The sequence below is a fragment of the Oryzias melastigma genome, unplaced genomic scaffold (assembly GCF_002922805.2).
Source record: "Oryzias melastigma strain HK-1 unplaced genomic scaffold, ASM292280v2 sc00925, whole genome shotgun sequence".
NCBI classification, from domain to species: Eukaryota; Metazoa; Chordata; class Actinopteri; order Beloniformes; family Adrianichthyidae; genus Oryzias; species Oryzias melastigma.
The window spans coordinates 514-14,108 of NW_023417510.1; the positions used below are offsets into that span (position 1 = coordinate 514).

General features: G+C 41.2%; 1 protein-coding gene and 1 long non-coding RNA gene across 2 annotated transcripts; both read left to right on the forward strand.

The window, feature by feature from the left end:
* Nucleotides 1–292: 292 nt before the first annotated feature.
* Nucleotides 293–8,352, forward strand: LOC112141586 (probable phospholipid-transporting ATPase VD; the record flags this gene model as incomplete). The annotated part of the gene is given in 9 exon segments (XM_024264733.1): nucleotides 293–477; nucleotides 757–1,039; nucleotides 2,202–2,278; nucleotides 3,450–3,575; nucleotides 4,595–4,795; nucleotides 5,732–5,812; nucleotides 5,883–5,987; nucleotides 6,076–6,263; nucleotides 7,515–8,352. Coding segments are annotated over 9 exon segments (1,439 nt in total), but the record flags the coding sequence as incomplete, so codon positions are not given.
* Nucleotides 8,353–9,775: 1,423 nt separating this feature from the next.
* LOC112141587 lies at nucleotides 9,776–13,564 on the forward strand. The gene is made up of 3 exons (XR_002918424.2): nucleotides 9,776–10,198; nucleotides 11,064–11,170; nucleotides 13,243–13,564. It is a non-coding gene; the product is annotated as an uncharacterized LOC112141587 (long non-coding RNA).
* The last annotated feature ends 31 nt before the right edge of the window (nucleotides 13,565–13,595 follow it).

The window sequence follows — 13,595 nt, forward strand, 5'->3', positions numbered from 1 at the left end:
GCATACTTAGAAATATTAAAATTGTAGAGTGAGTATACTTGAAGTTTACTTTTTATATATTATCTATGTATTGATGAACTTAATTTGTTCCAATTTAGTCTGAAGTATTCAGTTAGTATTTTTGACTACTTTGTCTATAGTACACTTGCTGTACTTAAACTTTTACTCAAATATACTTGATAAAACAAACTTTACTTTTTGCTGGACTTACAATCTCCAGACCCCTGATTCCTCGTTCTGTGGAGAAGCCTTACAGTCACCTGACCACTCCACCTTTATGTGTGTGCTGCAGGAAGCACAGGTATTGTGGACAGACTTCAGGAGGAGGTTCCAGAAACCATCGAAGCTCTTCAGAGGGCTGGCATCAAAGTGTGGGTCCTGACCGGAGACAAACAGGAGACGGCCATCAACATCGCCAACGCCTGCAAGCTTCTCCGCTCCAGTGACCAGCTGCTGACAGCCAACTGTGATAACAAGGTCAGAGCAGGTCGACCTCAGTTTCAGCCATGTTTGATGGTGTCGGTGTATTGGTGAGAATCTGACATTGTGCATTTCTATGATGAGTTTTCAGTGGTCTATAAATCAATTCTACAGGAAAATCCAAAATGAGACAAAGAGATCGCACACAAACCAAAATGATGTCATGCTTCAACTTCATTACAAAACAAAATCCAGGAAAACCCTCTCAAAATCAGAGGGGTGTGTTTTGTGTGTTAGATGTTTTATGAAGATGTGTGTGGATCCTTGGTCCTGCAGGAAGCATGTGAAGCTCTACTCAACGAGCTCATTGTGGAGGTCCAATGTGGAGAAGAAGGTGTAAGTGAACCGAGAGAAGACCCGTCTTCTGGATCCACTGGCTTCATTCTGGCCATAGACGGTCGGACTCTGGACTGGGCTCTGCAAGACGACCTCAGGAGCAGCTTCCTGGAGCTGAGCCGCAAATGCAAGGCTGTCCTCTGCTGCAGGTCTACTCCACTGCAGAAGAGCAAGGTGGTCCAGCTGGTCCGGGACCAATTAGAGGTCATGACCCTGGCTGTGGGTGAGGCTACAAGCTTTTTCTTCAATAACTAAGTTTTATTTTTTATTAATCTCCAGTTCACTGTTGAACTCAGTTAAAGGTACAGAGACATTAAGCTCCATGTCTGAAACAAACCAGAAGTTGGCCGGTATTTATTGGCATTACCAATGTTTCCAGTCAGGTTTATGGGACTGTCTCAAAGAGGATCTGTCCTGGTCGGCAGAAAAAAACCCTGAAAAAAAAAGATAAATGATAAGTTTAGTGAGATGCGACTAACAAGTGCACTAACCACAATAAGTTAGAGAGAAAACTCGTCATAAAAACACTTAACAGATTTTCATGATAGGGAGTCGGTTGTATTGTGGTGACAGACACACCTCTTTAGTGTTTTCCAAATAATGTTCTCACTGTGTTTCAGTGTTTTACTTATAGGAGCCAAAACGTTCTGAAAGAAAAACCTTTTCAATGAGGCATCAATGTCAACATCATGCGGGTATTTAAAGTCGATTTTCTCAGTAAGTCATTCCAAGTTCATCACTCATGAACACACAACGTTGCTTATTGAACGAGCAGCTCCACCTTTCGTAGTGTCTTCATGGTGGTAGTAAACAGTCACATGTTGCGGGTGAACTTGATGAGTCTTAAAGTGTCATCAACAGACTTACATCAAGACACAGAACTACTGTAGAGTTTGTGACAGACCCAGGCGAGGATCTCCACCAGAAACGGACCACAACCATGACCAGAACCTATAAGGACCTCTGACCTCAGATATGGTTTAGCAAATCCACACAGCTGCAGACCGTTTACCAGATGTGAGGGTTCTAGGGTTTACAAACCATTCACAACCGACAACACCACTTTGACCTGAATAGGGACCCCACTGACACCAAGACACCACCATGAATGTTTGCAGTACAAGAACATTTGACCTGGACAATGCAGCCATGGTCTACCGTCCTGTTCACTGATGAGTGTCGGGTTACAGAAATGATGGTCGTCAGTGTTACTGAAAAGGGGTGTAACGCCACAAAACCACAGATGATTTGGCTGTATTTTTCTAGATCTTTCTACTAAGCAAAAACAATGATATTTATGCAAAGTCACGCTCAACTGTGGTCACTGCTGGAATCCAGTGAAGTGCCAGTCTGTGTTGGATTGTCTGACATGGTTTATTGCACAGGTGATGGAGCCAACGATGTGAGCATGATCCAGGTGGCAGATGTGGGCATCGGCATATCCGGTCAGGAGGGAATGCAGGTAACCACCACATGGGGATGTGCTTTCTTTAACACCTGAGGCGTTGAAAAGTTACAGAATCTTTAACATTCTTTAACTTTTCAACCATAACATGATTAATGGCCCGACGTTATCTTGCACTTATTTCTAACTTGTGTAATTTAGGCAAAGTACAGTTTTAAAGACAATAGAATATTGAAATGTATTTAAGTTGATTTATTCTGGAGTAATATTCCTGCCTTTTTATTATTCATGATTATCTTAAAATATTACGGTTTTAAAGTTTTAAAAATTGGCATTCTGACAGCTTTTTGGACTATTTTGGCATAAGATTTTTTTTAGGCTATTTTGGGATTTAGCTAAAATTTCAGCTACATGCTAGCTGTTTTGGCTAATTTAGGCTTTTTTAATTTTGAAGTTTAGCTATTTTTTTCAGCTACATGCTAGCTGTTTCGGCTAAACAAAGTTTTTTTTTTTTTTAGTTTTTTAGGCTAAAAAATATTGGCATTTAGCTAATATTTTCACTGGCTATCAGCTTCAGCATTTTTAGCTATCAGCTTCAGTGATTTCAGTTATCAGCTTCAGCATTTTTAGCTTCAGTTTTTTGGCTAATTTAGACTTTTTCTTTTTGAGTCTTTTAGACGGTTTTGAGTTTAGCTAATATTTACGCGCTAGCTGTTTGGGCTAATTGAGGCTTTTTTTGTTTTGTTTTTTAGGTTATTTTGAAGTTTAGCTATTTTTTCAGCTACATACTAGCTGTTTTGGCTATCCTATTTTTTTAATTTATTTTTTGTTTTTGTTGTTAATTTGGCATTTAGCTCATATTTTAGCTTATGCGTTTGCAGCTACTAACTTCAGTGTTTTCAGCTATCAGCTTTAGTGTTTTTAGCTATCAATTTCAGCATCTTCAGCTATCAGCACTAGCATCTTTAGCGGCCAAATTCATCTTACAGCATTCACACTAGCATTATTGCAGGTAATACTATAAATCTAGTTCATGAGTATGTTAAGAAGTTACATTTTTTAAGTTTTCAAATTTTTGTTTTAGAGTGTTCAATAAATGTTTATCCTGTTCGGCCCGCGACCTAAGGTGTTTTTTGGAGTTAGACCTCCTGTGCGATTGAGTTTGACACTCCTGCTTCAGGTCCTCCTGATCTCCTCACCTGCCTCCTCCTCGTGTCTCCTCCTCCAGGCTGTGATGTCCAGCGACTTTGCCATTCCCAGGTTCTACCACCTCAGGAAGCTGCTGCTGGTTCATGGACACTGGTGCTACCATCGCCTCGCAAACATGATCCTCTACTTCTTCTACAAGAATGTGGTGAGTCCTTCGTGTCGACGTGGCAGCTTCAGGTTAGGACAGATCATTCAAACGAGCACAGAAGAAGATGATGGAGAACTTCCTCTTGTTACAAAAATGTTTTCTGCACAGATTGTCACTTTTCTGAAGCCATATTCATCACCTTACCGGAACTTCTCCTTTCTAACCCAGGAGAGGAATTTCCGGTTCACTTTTGAAAACAGAGTGATGGAGTCACTGAGAGAAAAGTGAAATCTGTCATTCTGTTGGACACAGAAACCAGCTCTTCGGTTTATAAAATCGGAGAAGTTCACAAATCTGGTTGTTTATCAGTTAATGAAAATGATGTGAACAAACCTCATCAGAACCTAGAGCTGGGGCAGTTACAGGAGGGCATGCTTCTGCATGATTTATGTCCAGTGTGTGAATACAACAGGAAAAAATGTCAAAATAAAGGTAGTGTCACAAAAGAGAGGTTGTGCTGATTAAAATGTTACCAAATAAGCAGCAGGTAGTCTTTCAAGTTGAAAATACAGAGGTAAATTCTAAAGTGAACAAAAACTTAGTTAAAAACATTTTGAATGTACAATTTTGTCTGTAATTTCATAGTATGGTTATTTGCCGATAATTTTTGGTTGGTGAATAGTGTAACGAAAATGAAAGTAATAATATTGCGATTGATCGCAATTAATTTTTTCCAAGTTTGCGATTAATTAGTTACATTATTTTAATCGATTCCCGGCCTTAATTTATAACAATAATAAAACGGTTTGAAATGCATCTTTTTGATTCCTTCATTTGTAACGGCCCTCCACTGCTGTTCTCATCTATCTCCCTACCAAAGTCTTCTGTCCCCCCCATATAACATGTTCTGATCCAGCTGATCCACAGTGTAAGCCTGCAGGCTGCTGGGTCTGAACGAACATTATCTGGGTGCTCTGGTGTCAAACCGGTTCAAAAGTTGACTAAATGTGACAGAGCTCATTTGGTGACAGATTCCTTAAGAAAACAGAAGTCCGTCTGTGTCTGTGTGTCTGCAGATGTACGTCAACCTGCTGTTCTGGTACCAGTTCTTCTGTGGTTTCTCCGGAAACGTCATGATCAACTCCTGGGTGCTCATCCTCTTCAACCTGCTCTTCACCTCCGTCCCTCCTCTGGTCTACGGAGTTCTGGATCAGGACACTGCTGCAGACGCTCTTCTGGAGCATCCTGAGCTGTACCGGGATGCACGCTCCTCCAAGGTGATCTGGCTCTGAAGCTGCCGCTGGCTCAATTCAAGAGCCGATCCAACTGGTTCAGGGTTCCTAAAAGTCTTTTATTCTGAGGATTTGGACCCCATTGTTTCTCAATAATGTCTCCCATGCAACACTCAGGCCAGGTATAACACTGCCAGAATCCTGAAAGTTGGAGTAAAACTGCTTAAAATCCTTAATACATGCCAATTTAAAAATATATATATATTTAGTGTTTTGCTTAAATATGAGCTAACTCCAAATTAGCCCCCCCAAAAAAACCTAGCTCATTGCTTAAATACTAGCTCACCTCCAAAATAGCCTAAATTTCCTCATTGAACTAAATTAATCAAACATGTTAGCATGTTGCTAAAATTGAAGCAAAACTCTAAATTAGCTTATAAAAACCTAAGTAGAAAAATAAATTAAAACATTAGCTTATAAAAACCTCAGTAGATAACAAATTAAAACATTAGCACGTTGCTAAAATATTAGGTAAGCTGCAAAGTTTTTTTAAAAATTACTATGAAAGATGAAAACATAGCCCATGAATATATTTAAAAGATTGCTGATAATCTACTTAAAATTTGAAATTTGAAGAGTTTCTTATTCATTTCCTATGGAGCATATTTCACTCAATATTTAAAAGACTATAAAGTTTATGAACACAAAAAATTCAAGCAGTAATGTCCTGAACAAGGTTTTGATACCAAGTGGATTTATGGATGGATGGATGGATGGATGGATGATGGATGGATGGATGGATGGATGGATGGATGATGGATGATGGATGGATGGATGGATGGATGGATGGATGGATGGATGGATGGATGGATGGATGGATGGATGGATGGATGGATGGATGGATGGTGGATGGATGGATGATGGATGGAGGATGGATGTGCTTCACATGTGGGGAGGCTGACTCAGCTCTATGATCCACAGGTCTACGTTCCCTCCATTTTCTGGATCACAGTCCTGGATGCTTTCTACCAAAGCTGCATTTGCTTCTTCATTCCTTATTTTGTGAGTATTCTTCAGCATCTCTAGATCTCTGGATCTCTGGTCCTGATCCAGCTCCATCTGTCTGATTCAGGCTCTGGCAGGGTCGGATGTTGGCAGTTTGTCCTTCGGCTCCCCGATCAACACCTCGGCTCTCTTCATCATCCTGCTGCACCAAGTCATCGAAAGCCACACACTGGTCAGGATCTGTGGAACCAAAGCAGTTCTTGTAACGGACAGTGGCTCCAGAACCCGATCTGAACCAGTTGTGTGTTTCTGTGTTGCAGACATGGATTCATGCGCTCGTCTTGTTTCTCAGCGCTGCTTCCTATTTCGCCTTTGTGCTGCTCTTCAGCACCTTCTGCACCGTCTGCAGCCACCCCACCAACCTGCTGGGGGTGGAGCCTCGACAGCTGAGCACGCCCCTCTTCTACATCATCTGTGCCGTCACCACGGTGACGGCCCTGATGCCCAGGTACATGCAAACACACACTGATGTGTTAGTTCATGTGGAAAAATAAATAGATAAAGAAACTAAATGAAATAGAATTTATCTTGTTTAAAGCTAAAAACAATAATTAAAAAAAAGTTAATTATTTAAAAACTAAAGCATGAAAAAGTCTCTTTTTAACTCATGAAAAACATCCATCAAAGTGTACTCTGCTGCAGTTTGGATTTGATGCTAATTGGGTCAAATTTTTATCCACTGATTTAGTCGATATTTTGATTCAACTCCAAGTAAAGTCCTGTGGAGCTCAGTGGAGAGGAGAGACTCAGTCTGAAGGACCCAAACTGGACCAGGAGAACGATGGAGGGTTTAGGACAATATCACAAACTGACCTTATTGGTTGCTTAAGCAGCTATGTCATAGACGGCAAGGTCAGGGGGGTGACTAGTGCTGCCACAAACAATTATTTTAATAGTCAACTAATCGCCGATTATTTTTTTCCAATTACTCAACTACTCGGGTCATGTGCAAAGTGGATGTAAAGCACACATCTTAACTATTATTAGCTTCAAACTAACTAATAAACTATATATATAGCATTCCCTGTGATAATACTAGTGTGAATGCTGTAAGCTGAATTCGGCCACTGAAGATGCTAGTACTGATAGCTGAAGATGCTGAAACTGCTAGTCAGCTAAAATATTAGTTGAATGGCAAATTAGCCCTAAAACTGAAAAAAGCCTAAATTAGCCAAAACAGCTAGCATGTAGCTGAAATATTAGCTAATCTCCAAAATAGCATAAAGAACTGAAAAAAAATCCATAATTAGCCAAAGTAGATATGTGGCTGAAATATAAGCTAAACTCTAAAACTGCCTAAAAAACAAAAAAATATCCTAAATTAGCCAAAATAGCTAACATGTAGCTAAAAATATTAGCTAAACTCCAAATAGCCTAAAAAACCTTAATAAATGCCAAAGTAGTCCAAAAAGCTAGCAGAATGTCATTATAACTTTCAGCTTTACTACACTCTGACTTAATATAATATTGAGTAACGACTAATCAACTATTAAATTAGTCGTTGACTATTTTAATAGTCGATTAGTCGTCGATTAATCGATGAATCGCGTCAGCCCTAATGATGACATCATCAGATTCACTGATGCTGAGAATTCATCAGCCTCCTCTTCATCAGCAGTTTTTCCGTTAGCTCCTCCTCCTCCTGCTGTTTGCTGATCCCGTTGATGGACCTGAGCTCCTAAACTTTTGTGCTCTACAGGATTTTGTTCCGCTCCCTGTTCAACACCGTGCACCCCACCACTCTACTGACCGAGGACCAAAGACAGGAAGCAGCCTCAGAGTCGTACCGCCGGAGGATGCAGCGCTGGAACCAGAACCAGGCCAGAGCCGGGCTGCAGGTGTGCGCCGACAACCCCGGCCTGGTGCGTGGCCAGGAGGAGGTGGTGTCATGACCACGCGTGCTGGTGACGTGGGTTTGTGGTGGACCCTCCTGCCTCCCGCCCTCAGAACCGAAGCGTACGCTGGTCTGGACGGGAAGCTGCCGTCGGGAACGGAGCGTGCTCAGGCGGGACGTGTTTACATGGCTGTCAGCTGTTTGACTGTTACGATGACGGCCCGCCTCTGCTCCTGTTTACTCGCCGAGCTGGACTCCGTGAAGCTGCATGGAGCTGAGGCTTCGGGCTTCCTAAAGCGCTTCAGCCAAAGTGAAGATGATCAGGACAATGTTCAAAAAGTGAACACTTTTGTTTGTTTGTTTTTAACTTTTATTTCTAATAACTAACCATTAAATGTTTTATATATTGAAGTTTGTTTAAATCAGATTCCATCTATCCATTTTCGAAACTCCTGAGTCCCTTTTGGGATCACGAAGCTGCTGGAGCCTATCCTGTTAAATCAAGGAAGAAAACCAGGGAGGTTCTGATGAGACAGCAGGGTTCTGATGGACCTCTACGCCAGGCATCAGAGCCCGTCCTCTCAGGAGAAAGCGTGAAGTGGCCTTATGACTCCACCAAACACAAACGCTGCAATAGAAGTTTTTATGGGAATAATGTTTTCAATCATGAATGCTTTTTCAATAAACAGCTCTTTGAATTTCATCTGTTTTTATCATGCTTTTTCTAACACAAGATGTCTTTGAGAAGCCTCCAGTGAGACACAAACAAACCAAACACATCACAGACGATCCATCAGTGCTGCTGAACCGTCCAGGAAGGAAAGCCTTTAGCTGAGGTTTGATAAGGGGACGAAAAGTTTCAGAGTTTCAATAAAAACTTTTGGTTCTAAACTAAACCCTAAGCAGAACAACAGGTTAAAGACCCACTCCAATGAATATGGGATTATGGGTGTTTTTAACATGTTTCTGTTGCATTTTTCTGATAAGGAAAATTAAGCTTAAAACTCTATTTCTGAGTATTTCTTTATTCAAATCTTTGTGAATCAGGAGCAGATGGAAAAAATACATTTTGAAAAAGATCTTATTTGTGACAGAAAATGCACCTCAAGCTCCCTGCTCCATTCTGATGCCTCCACGGTCAGACAAATAGATCCATGAATGTCTTTGTTTTGCTTGTCTGAGCTGGAATCTGGATCAGAACTGTACGGCTGGATAACTCTGATTTTTGTTGCATCCCTAATGTTAGGTTGGGGGTGTGATGTGAGGGGCTGTAAGCTAGAGGGAGAAGGTGTAAACCACATGTCATGGCCCGGGGGCCGGATCTGGTCCTCCAGATCACTTTATTTTGTTATTAATGGTCCGACGTTATCATGCACTTATTTTTAACTAGTATCATTTTGACAAAATAGATTTTTATGAAGAGTAAAATATTGAAAGTTATTTAAGGTTTAAGTTGATTTATTCTGGAATAATATTCCTGTCTGTTTATTATTCATAATTATGTTAAAAATTTACTGCTTAAAGTTTTAAAAATTGTCATTCTTCTAGCTTTTTGGATTATTTTGCATTGACGAAGATTTTTTAGGCTTTTTTGTAGTTTAGCTAATATTTAAGCTACATGCTAGCTGCTTAGGCTAATTTAGGCTTTTTCAGTTTTTTAGGTTATTTTGAAGTTTACCTATTTTTTCAGCTACATACTAGCTGTTTTGGCTAACCTAAGTTTTTATATTTTTTAAGCTAATTTGGCATTTATCTGATATTTTAGCTGGCTATCAGTTTCAGCGTTTTCAGCTGTCAGCTTCAGTGTTTCAGCTATCAGCACTAGCATTTTCAGCATCCAAATTCATCTCACAGCATTCACACTAGCATTATCGCAGGTAATGCTATATATCTATTTCATAATTATGTTAAGAAGTTACGGTTTTAAAGTTTTATTTGGTTTTCGTTTGTTAAATAAATGTTCACCTTGTTCGACGGTGTGTTTTGGATTTTCGCCCCTTCTGTGATTGAGTTTGACACCCCTGCTGTAAACAGAGAGCTCTTGGCAAAGTTGAGGGGAAGAGGGGTGGGGTTGCTCTGCAAAATGGTCCCACCCACAAACTCGGATGACATTTTTAAGGGCTGCTTTTAAGATGATTGGACTCTAAAAGCTGATGACCAATTTTATTTATTTATTTTTTAGGTTGTCACACATTCTGATCCAACAATATATTTTTTAAATAGAAAAAAATCAATCAGAGATGATAACAGAAACAGGCACAACAGGTGAGGACCGCTGCTGACGGAATGCTGGGGGGAGGTCTTAAGATAAGCTCCTCCCCCTGGCCTTTGACCAGACTTGAGTCGCAGTTCACGCGCAGAACCGTCCGTGTCTTCCCTCGCGGTTCTGGTTCCGGACGGAGATCCCCGCGTCTCGTGGTGGGCGTGTTCTTGGCTGACAGCTCTGACTTCCGGTCCGGCTGAGCCTCCCTCATCATCATCATCTTCATCATGAGCGTGTACAGCGACGCGTCCTCGGAGGAGCTCGGGGACGAGCTGCAGAGTCTGGGGTGAGTAACGCGTTACTCTCCGTTCCTGTGAGGAACCGTTTTCTAGTCTAGAACCGAGCCTGTTGGGTTTTTCAGAACCACTATTGGTCTGTGAGAACTTACTTGAAGCTGAAACCATCAAAAGAAGAGCAGAACCTTTTACGGATGTGGACCGCAGTGATGAAACCTTCTCTTCACATTTGGTTGCACAACTGTTGACTCAATCTTCTGTGACCAGACTCCTGTCAGCGGGGTTCTGGTCCACTCCTCCAGAACAAACAGCTCTAAGGAATGGTGTCTTCTGCGTGAGGCTTCCTGTTTTTGGATCATTTTCCCATTTAATCCTTGGAGCGCTCTGACATTTAGCTGCTCAGATTCTGGAGCCCAGACCATAAACAGGCTTCCTCCGTGTTTCCCTGCAGGAACTGATGTCTTTTCTTGGTAAAGTTCTGCGTGGCTGCTAACCAAACTGTTTTCTGGGAGTGATGTCCTCATTGGTTGACTGAAGTGTGACTCAACTATCTCTGACTGAAGATAATAATATGAAGATAATAAAACTCAGTTTGTTAGATTTATGAGTTTATGGTTAAGACGCTCCTTCCACATTCAGTCTTTTATATCCCTACATTACATTAAGTCAAGAGACCTTGTAATATACCATTCCTCAGGTATGTACACTTTTAAATGCAGAGTAAAATATTGGTTAAAAGTTTCATCTTCTTTAAGATCAGTTTATTAAGATACATTTTAGGTAAATTGTTTTACGCTGCTAAATAATGTTTAGTTTCTGTCCAGAGGGTGAAAGAAAATCTGTACATACACTGAAAAAAGTGAAACTCATTTCTGGAACCGCCATGGCTTCAAGTGTTCCTCCTCCTGTTGAAAGGTGCAGAACACGCTCAGGAGCTCTACAGCCACATCCGGGAGCAAACCCAGAAGCATCTGGACGCCTACGCCAGGGAGGGCCTCCGCACACTCTGCATCGCTAAGAAGGTAACCTCTGGCTTCATTCATGCAGTGAGGTTGTGTGTGAGTCTCAGTCTGAGTCAAACGCCCCCTGTAGGGCAAAGAGTTACAACTCTTCCATGTCCATCAGATCTTTATGGTTGAGATTTCCTAGATTTTTAACAGATGTTGCTTTGAGACGCTCCAGTCATGGAAGGGAAAAAGAAGCCTGTTCGATAATAAAAATCCAGAGGGAATTTCACTTATCAAGCATTTAATTTATGTCAAGTTTATATGTAAGAGATAATGCTCTTTGAGGTGTCCAGTAACACAAATCAATGCACTTTGTGGAAACCACCACAAAGGTCATTATCCTGCTCATACCACGGTTATTTATAAAAGAAATTAATATTAAATTAATTATTATAACATTAATCTTGTTCTTCTTTAGGTTTCAATCAATTTGCGCAACAAGGGCACTATTTAAAATGCAGTGTGATATGTTACCATGGTAACAGCTAATGACCCCTGCATCAGCTGTAGAAAGACTTACCAGGGGAGGAAAGATGTAAAATCACGTAATGTAGCGCTTGGCGAAATAACATAACAGAAGCTTTAAAAAGGATGCAACTGCTTTTTCAGATAACTAAGAAAAAGCATGTGTGTGTATATATATATATATATATGTATATATGCAGGGGTGAAAGTAAGCCAGAATGGTCCAGAGCGGTGATTGGGTAGACGAATTAGAGGCGGAACGCCGCTCTGGGTGGAGAGATGAGCTTTGCGGACACTTTTCTCCGTATAACACATTAGAGAACCTGCGGTCGCTCCGAACAGACGCACCAGAGGATGACGAGCCGGGGACAGGCAGGGGGTTGGGGTGGTGACGGGGAGGGATCCCAAACCAGACGTTGGGGTGCGACGACCCAGGAACGAGACCGCGATGTCTGTAAACAAGTCCAGTGTGGATGTGCGTGTAGTGGGGTGCGTTTCATCTTTTGTTCAGGAACATTCACCTGATCATGCTACATGGAGGTGCAATGAGACAAAAACGACAATAAATGATTCATGAACTTCTAATCGCTCTTGTAACTGGTCATTTTAAATTCAATATAAATGTAATTCAAGATGGAAAAAGTAAATGGTGACATTGTGACATAAAGCGGCAAATGATTTCAAAGAAAACGTAAATGAAGAAGAACGTGCAGAGAAAAATGAATCATATGTTTAAGAGGAAGAGCAAAGTGAGGATGAAGATGAGCAGAACAAATCTTCTAAAGGAGAGGAGGAAGAAAAGAAAAGGGGAGATGCAAGTTTCATGAAAAATGCCATTGAGACACCAGAACTTTTATATATATGTGTGTATATTAATTATTTCAAATGAACTCAATGTTGTCCATCATGGAACCATTTGAAGGTCAGAGGTCTTTTCTGCTGTCTTCCTGTTTTGATAAACCGTGGATAAACGTCTGTTCACGTTTGTTTCACATTTCTGTTGTTACCAACTGGCGTCATAAATGAGGAACATGCTGGCTATGTGACCACAACTTCTTTCTTAGATGTTCATCATTGTTTTCTAATAAAAACCCTTTAGCCGATCAGAATTGAGTTTTGACTCCGAACAGGGATAGGGAACTCCAGGCCTGCTGCATGTTTTCCAACGTACTCTGCTCTGATATGTTCTCATTGGCTGGACACACCTGAAGCAGGTAATCTGGGATGAGTAGGTCTTAGATATCTGGAAATCATGCAGGCACTGCGGCCCTCAAGGCCTGGAGTTACCTATCGGTGACCCAGACTAAGGTAAAATTGATCATAACTTAGATTTAAAAAACAGAACTTTTCATTTTTTACAGAAATATTTTTTTAGCTGTAAGCTTGCTTATAGAGTCAGTGCAGGATGGAAATGCATCAAAGAACCCAGATGTTTCCTTTCTTGTCCTTTGGTTTTTGAGCGTTAACTGACCCACAGGCTGTGGTTTCATCAGGATCACTGTTTTCCTTCCAGGTTAGAGTTCAAAAACAGACGATAGTTCTTGTTTCTATCTGTAACCGAGGCAGACTGTAGGTCAGGTCACAGGCAGATGTTCCTGACTGGCGGTGTGCTTCTGGGTCAGGTTCTGGAGGAGGACGAGTACGATGTGTGGATGAAGAGGCAGCTGATGGCAGAAAGCAGCATTGAGAACAGAGAGGAGCTGCTGCTGGAGTCGGCTCAGAGGCTGGAGACCAACCTCACTCTGCTGGGTAGGAGAGCTGACACACACGCGCCTTCATCTGGAACGAGTTTGGTTATAAATGATGAATAATGGATGTTTTATGATATGTTTATTTTGATGTGTTTATTGTGGTGATAGGTTGGGGAAAGGGGGCAATGAGGTCAGGGGTAAATTGATAGCTAAAAAGGCTAAAGTTGATGGCCGAAAATGCTTAGGTTAATAGCTGAAAACGCTGAAGCTGATAGCCAGCTACA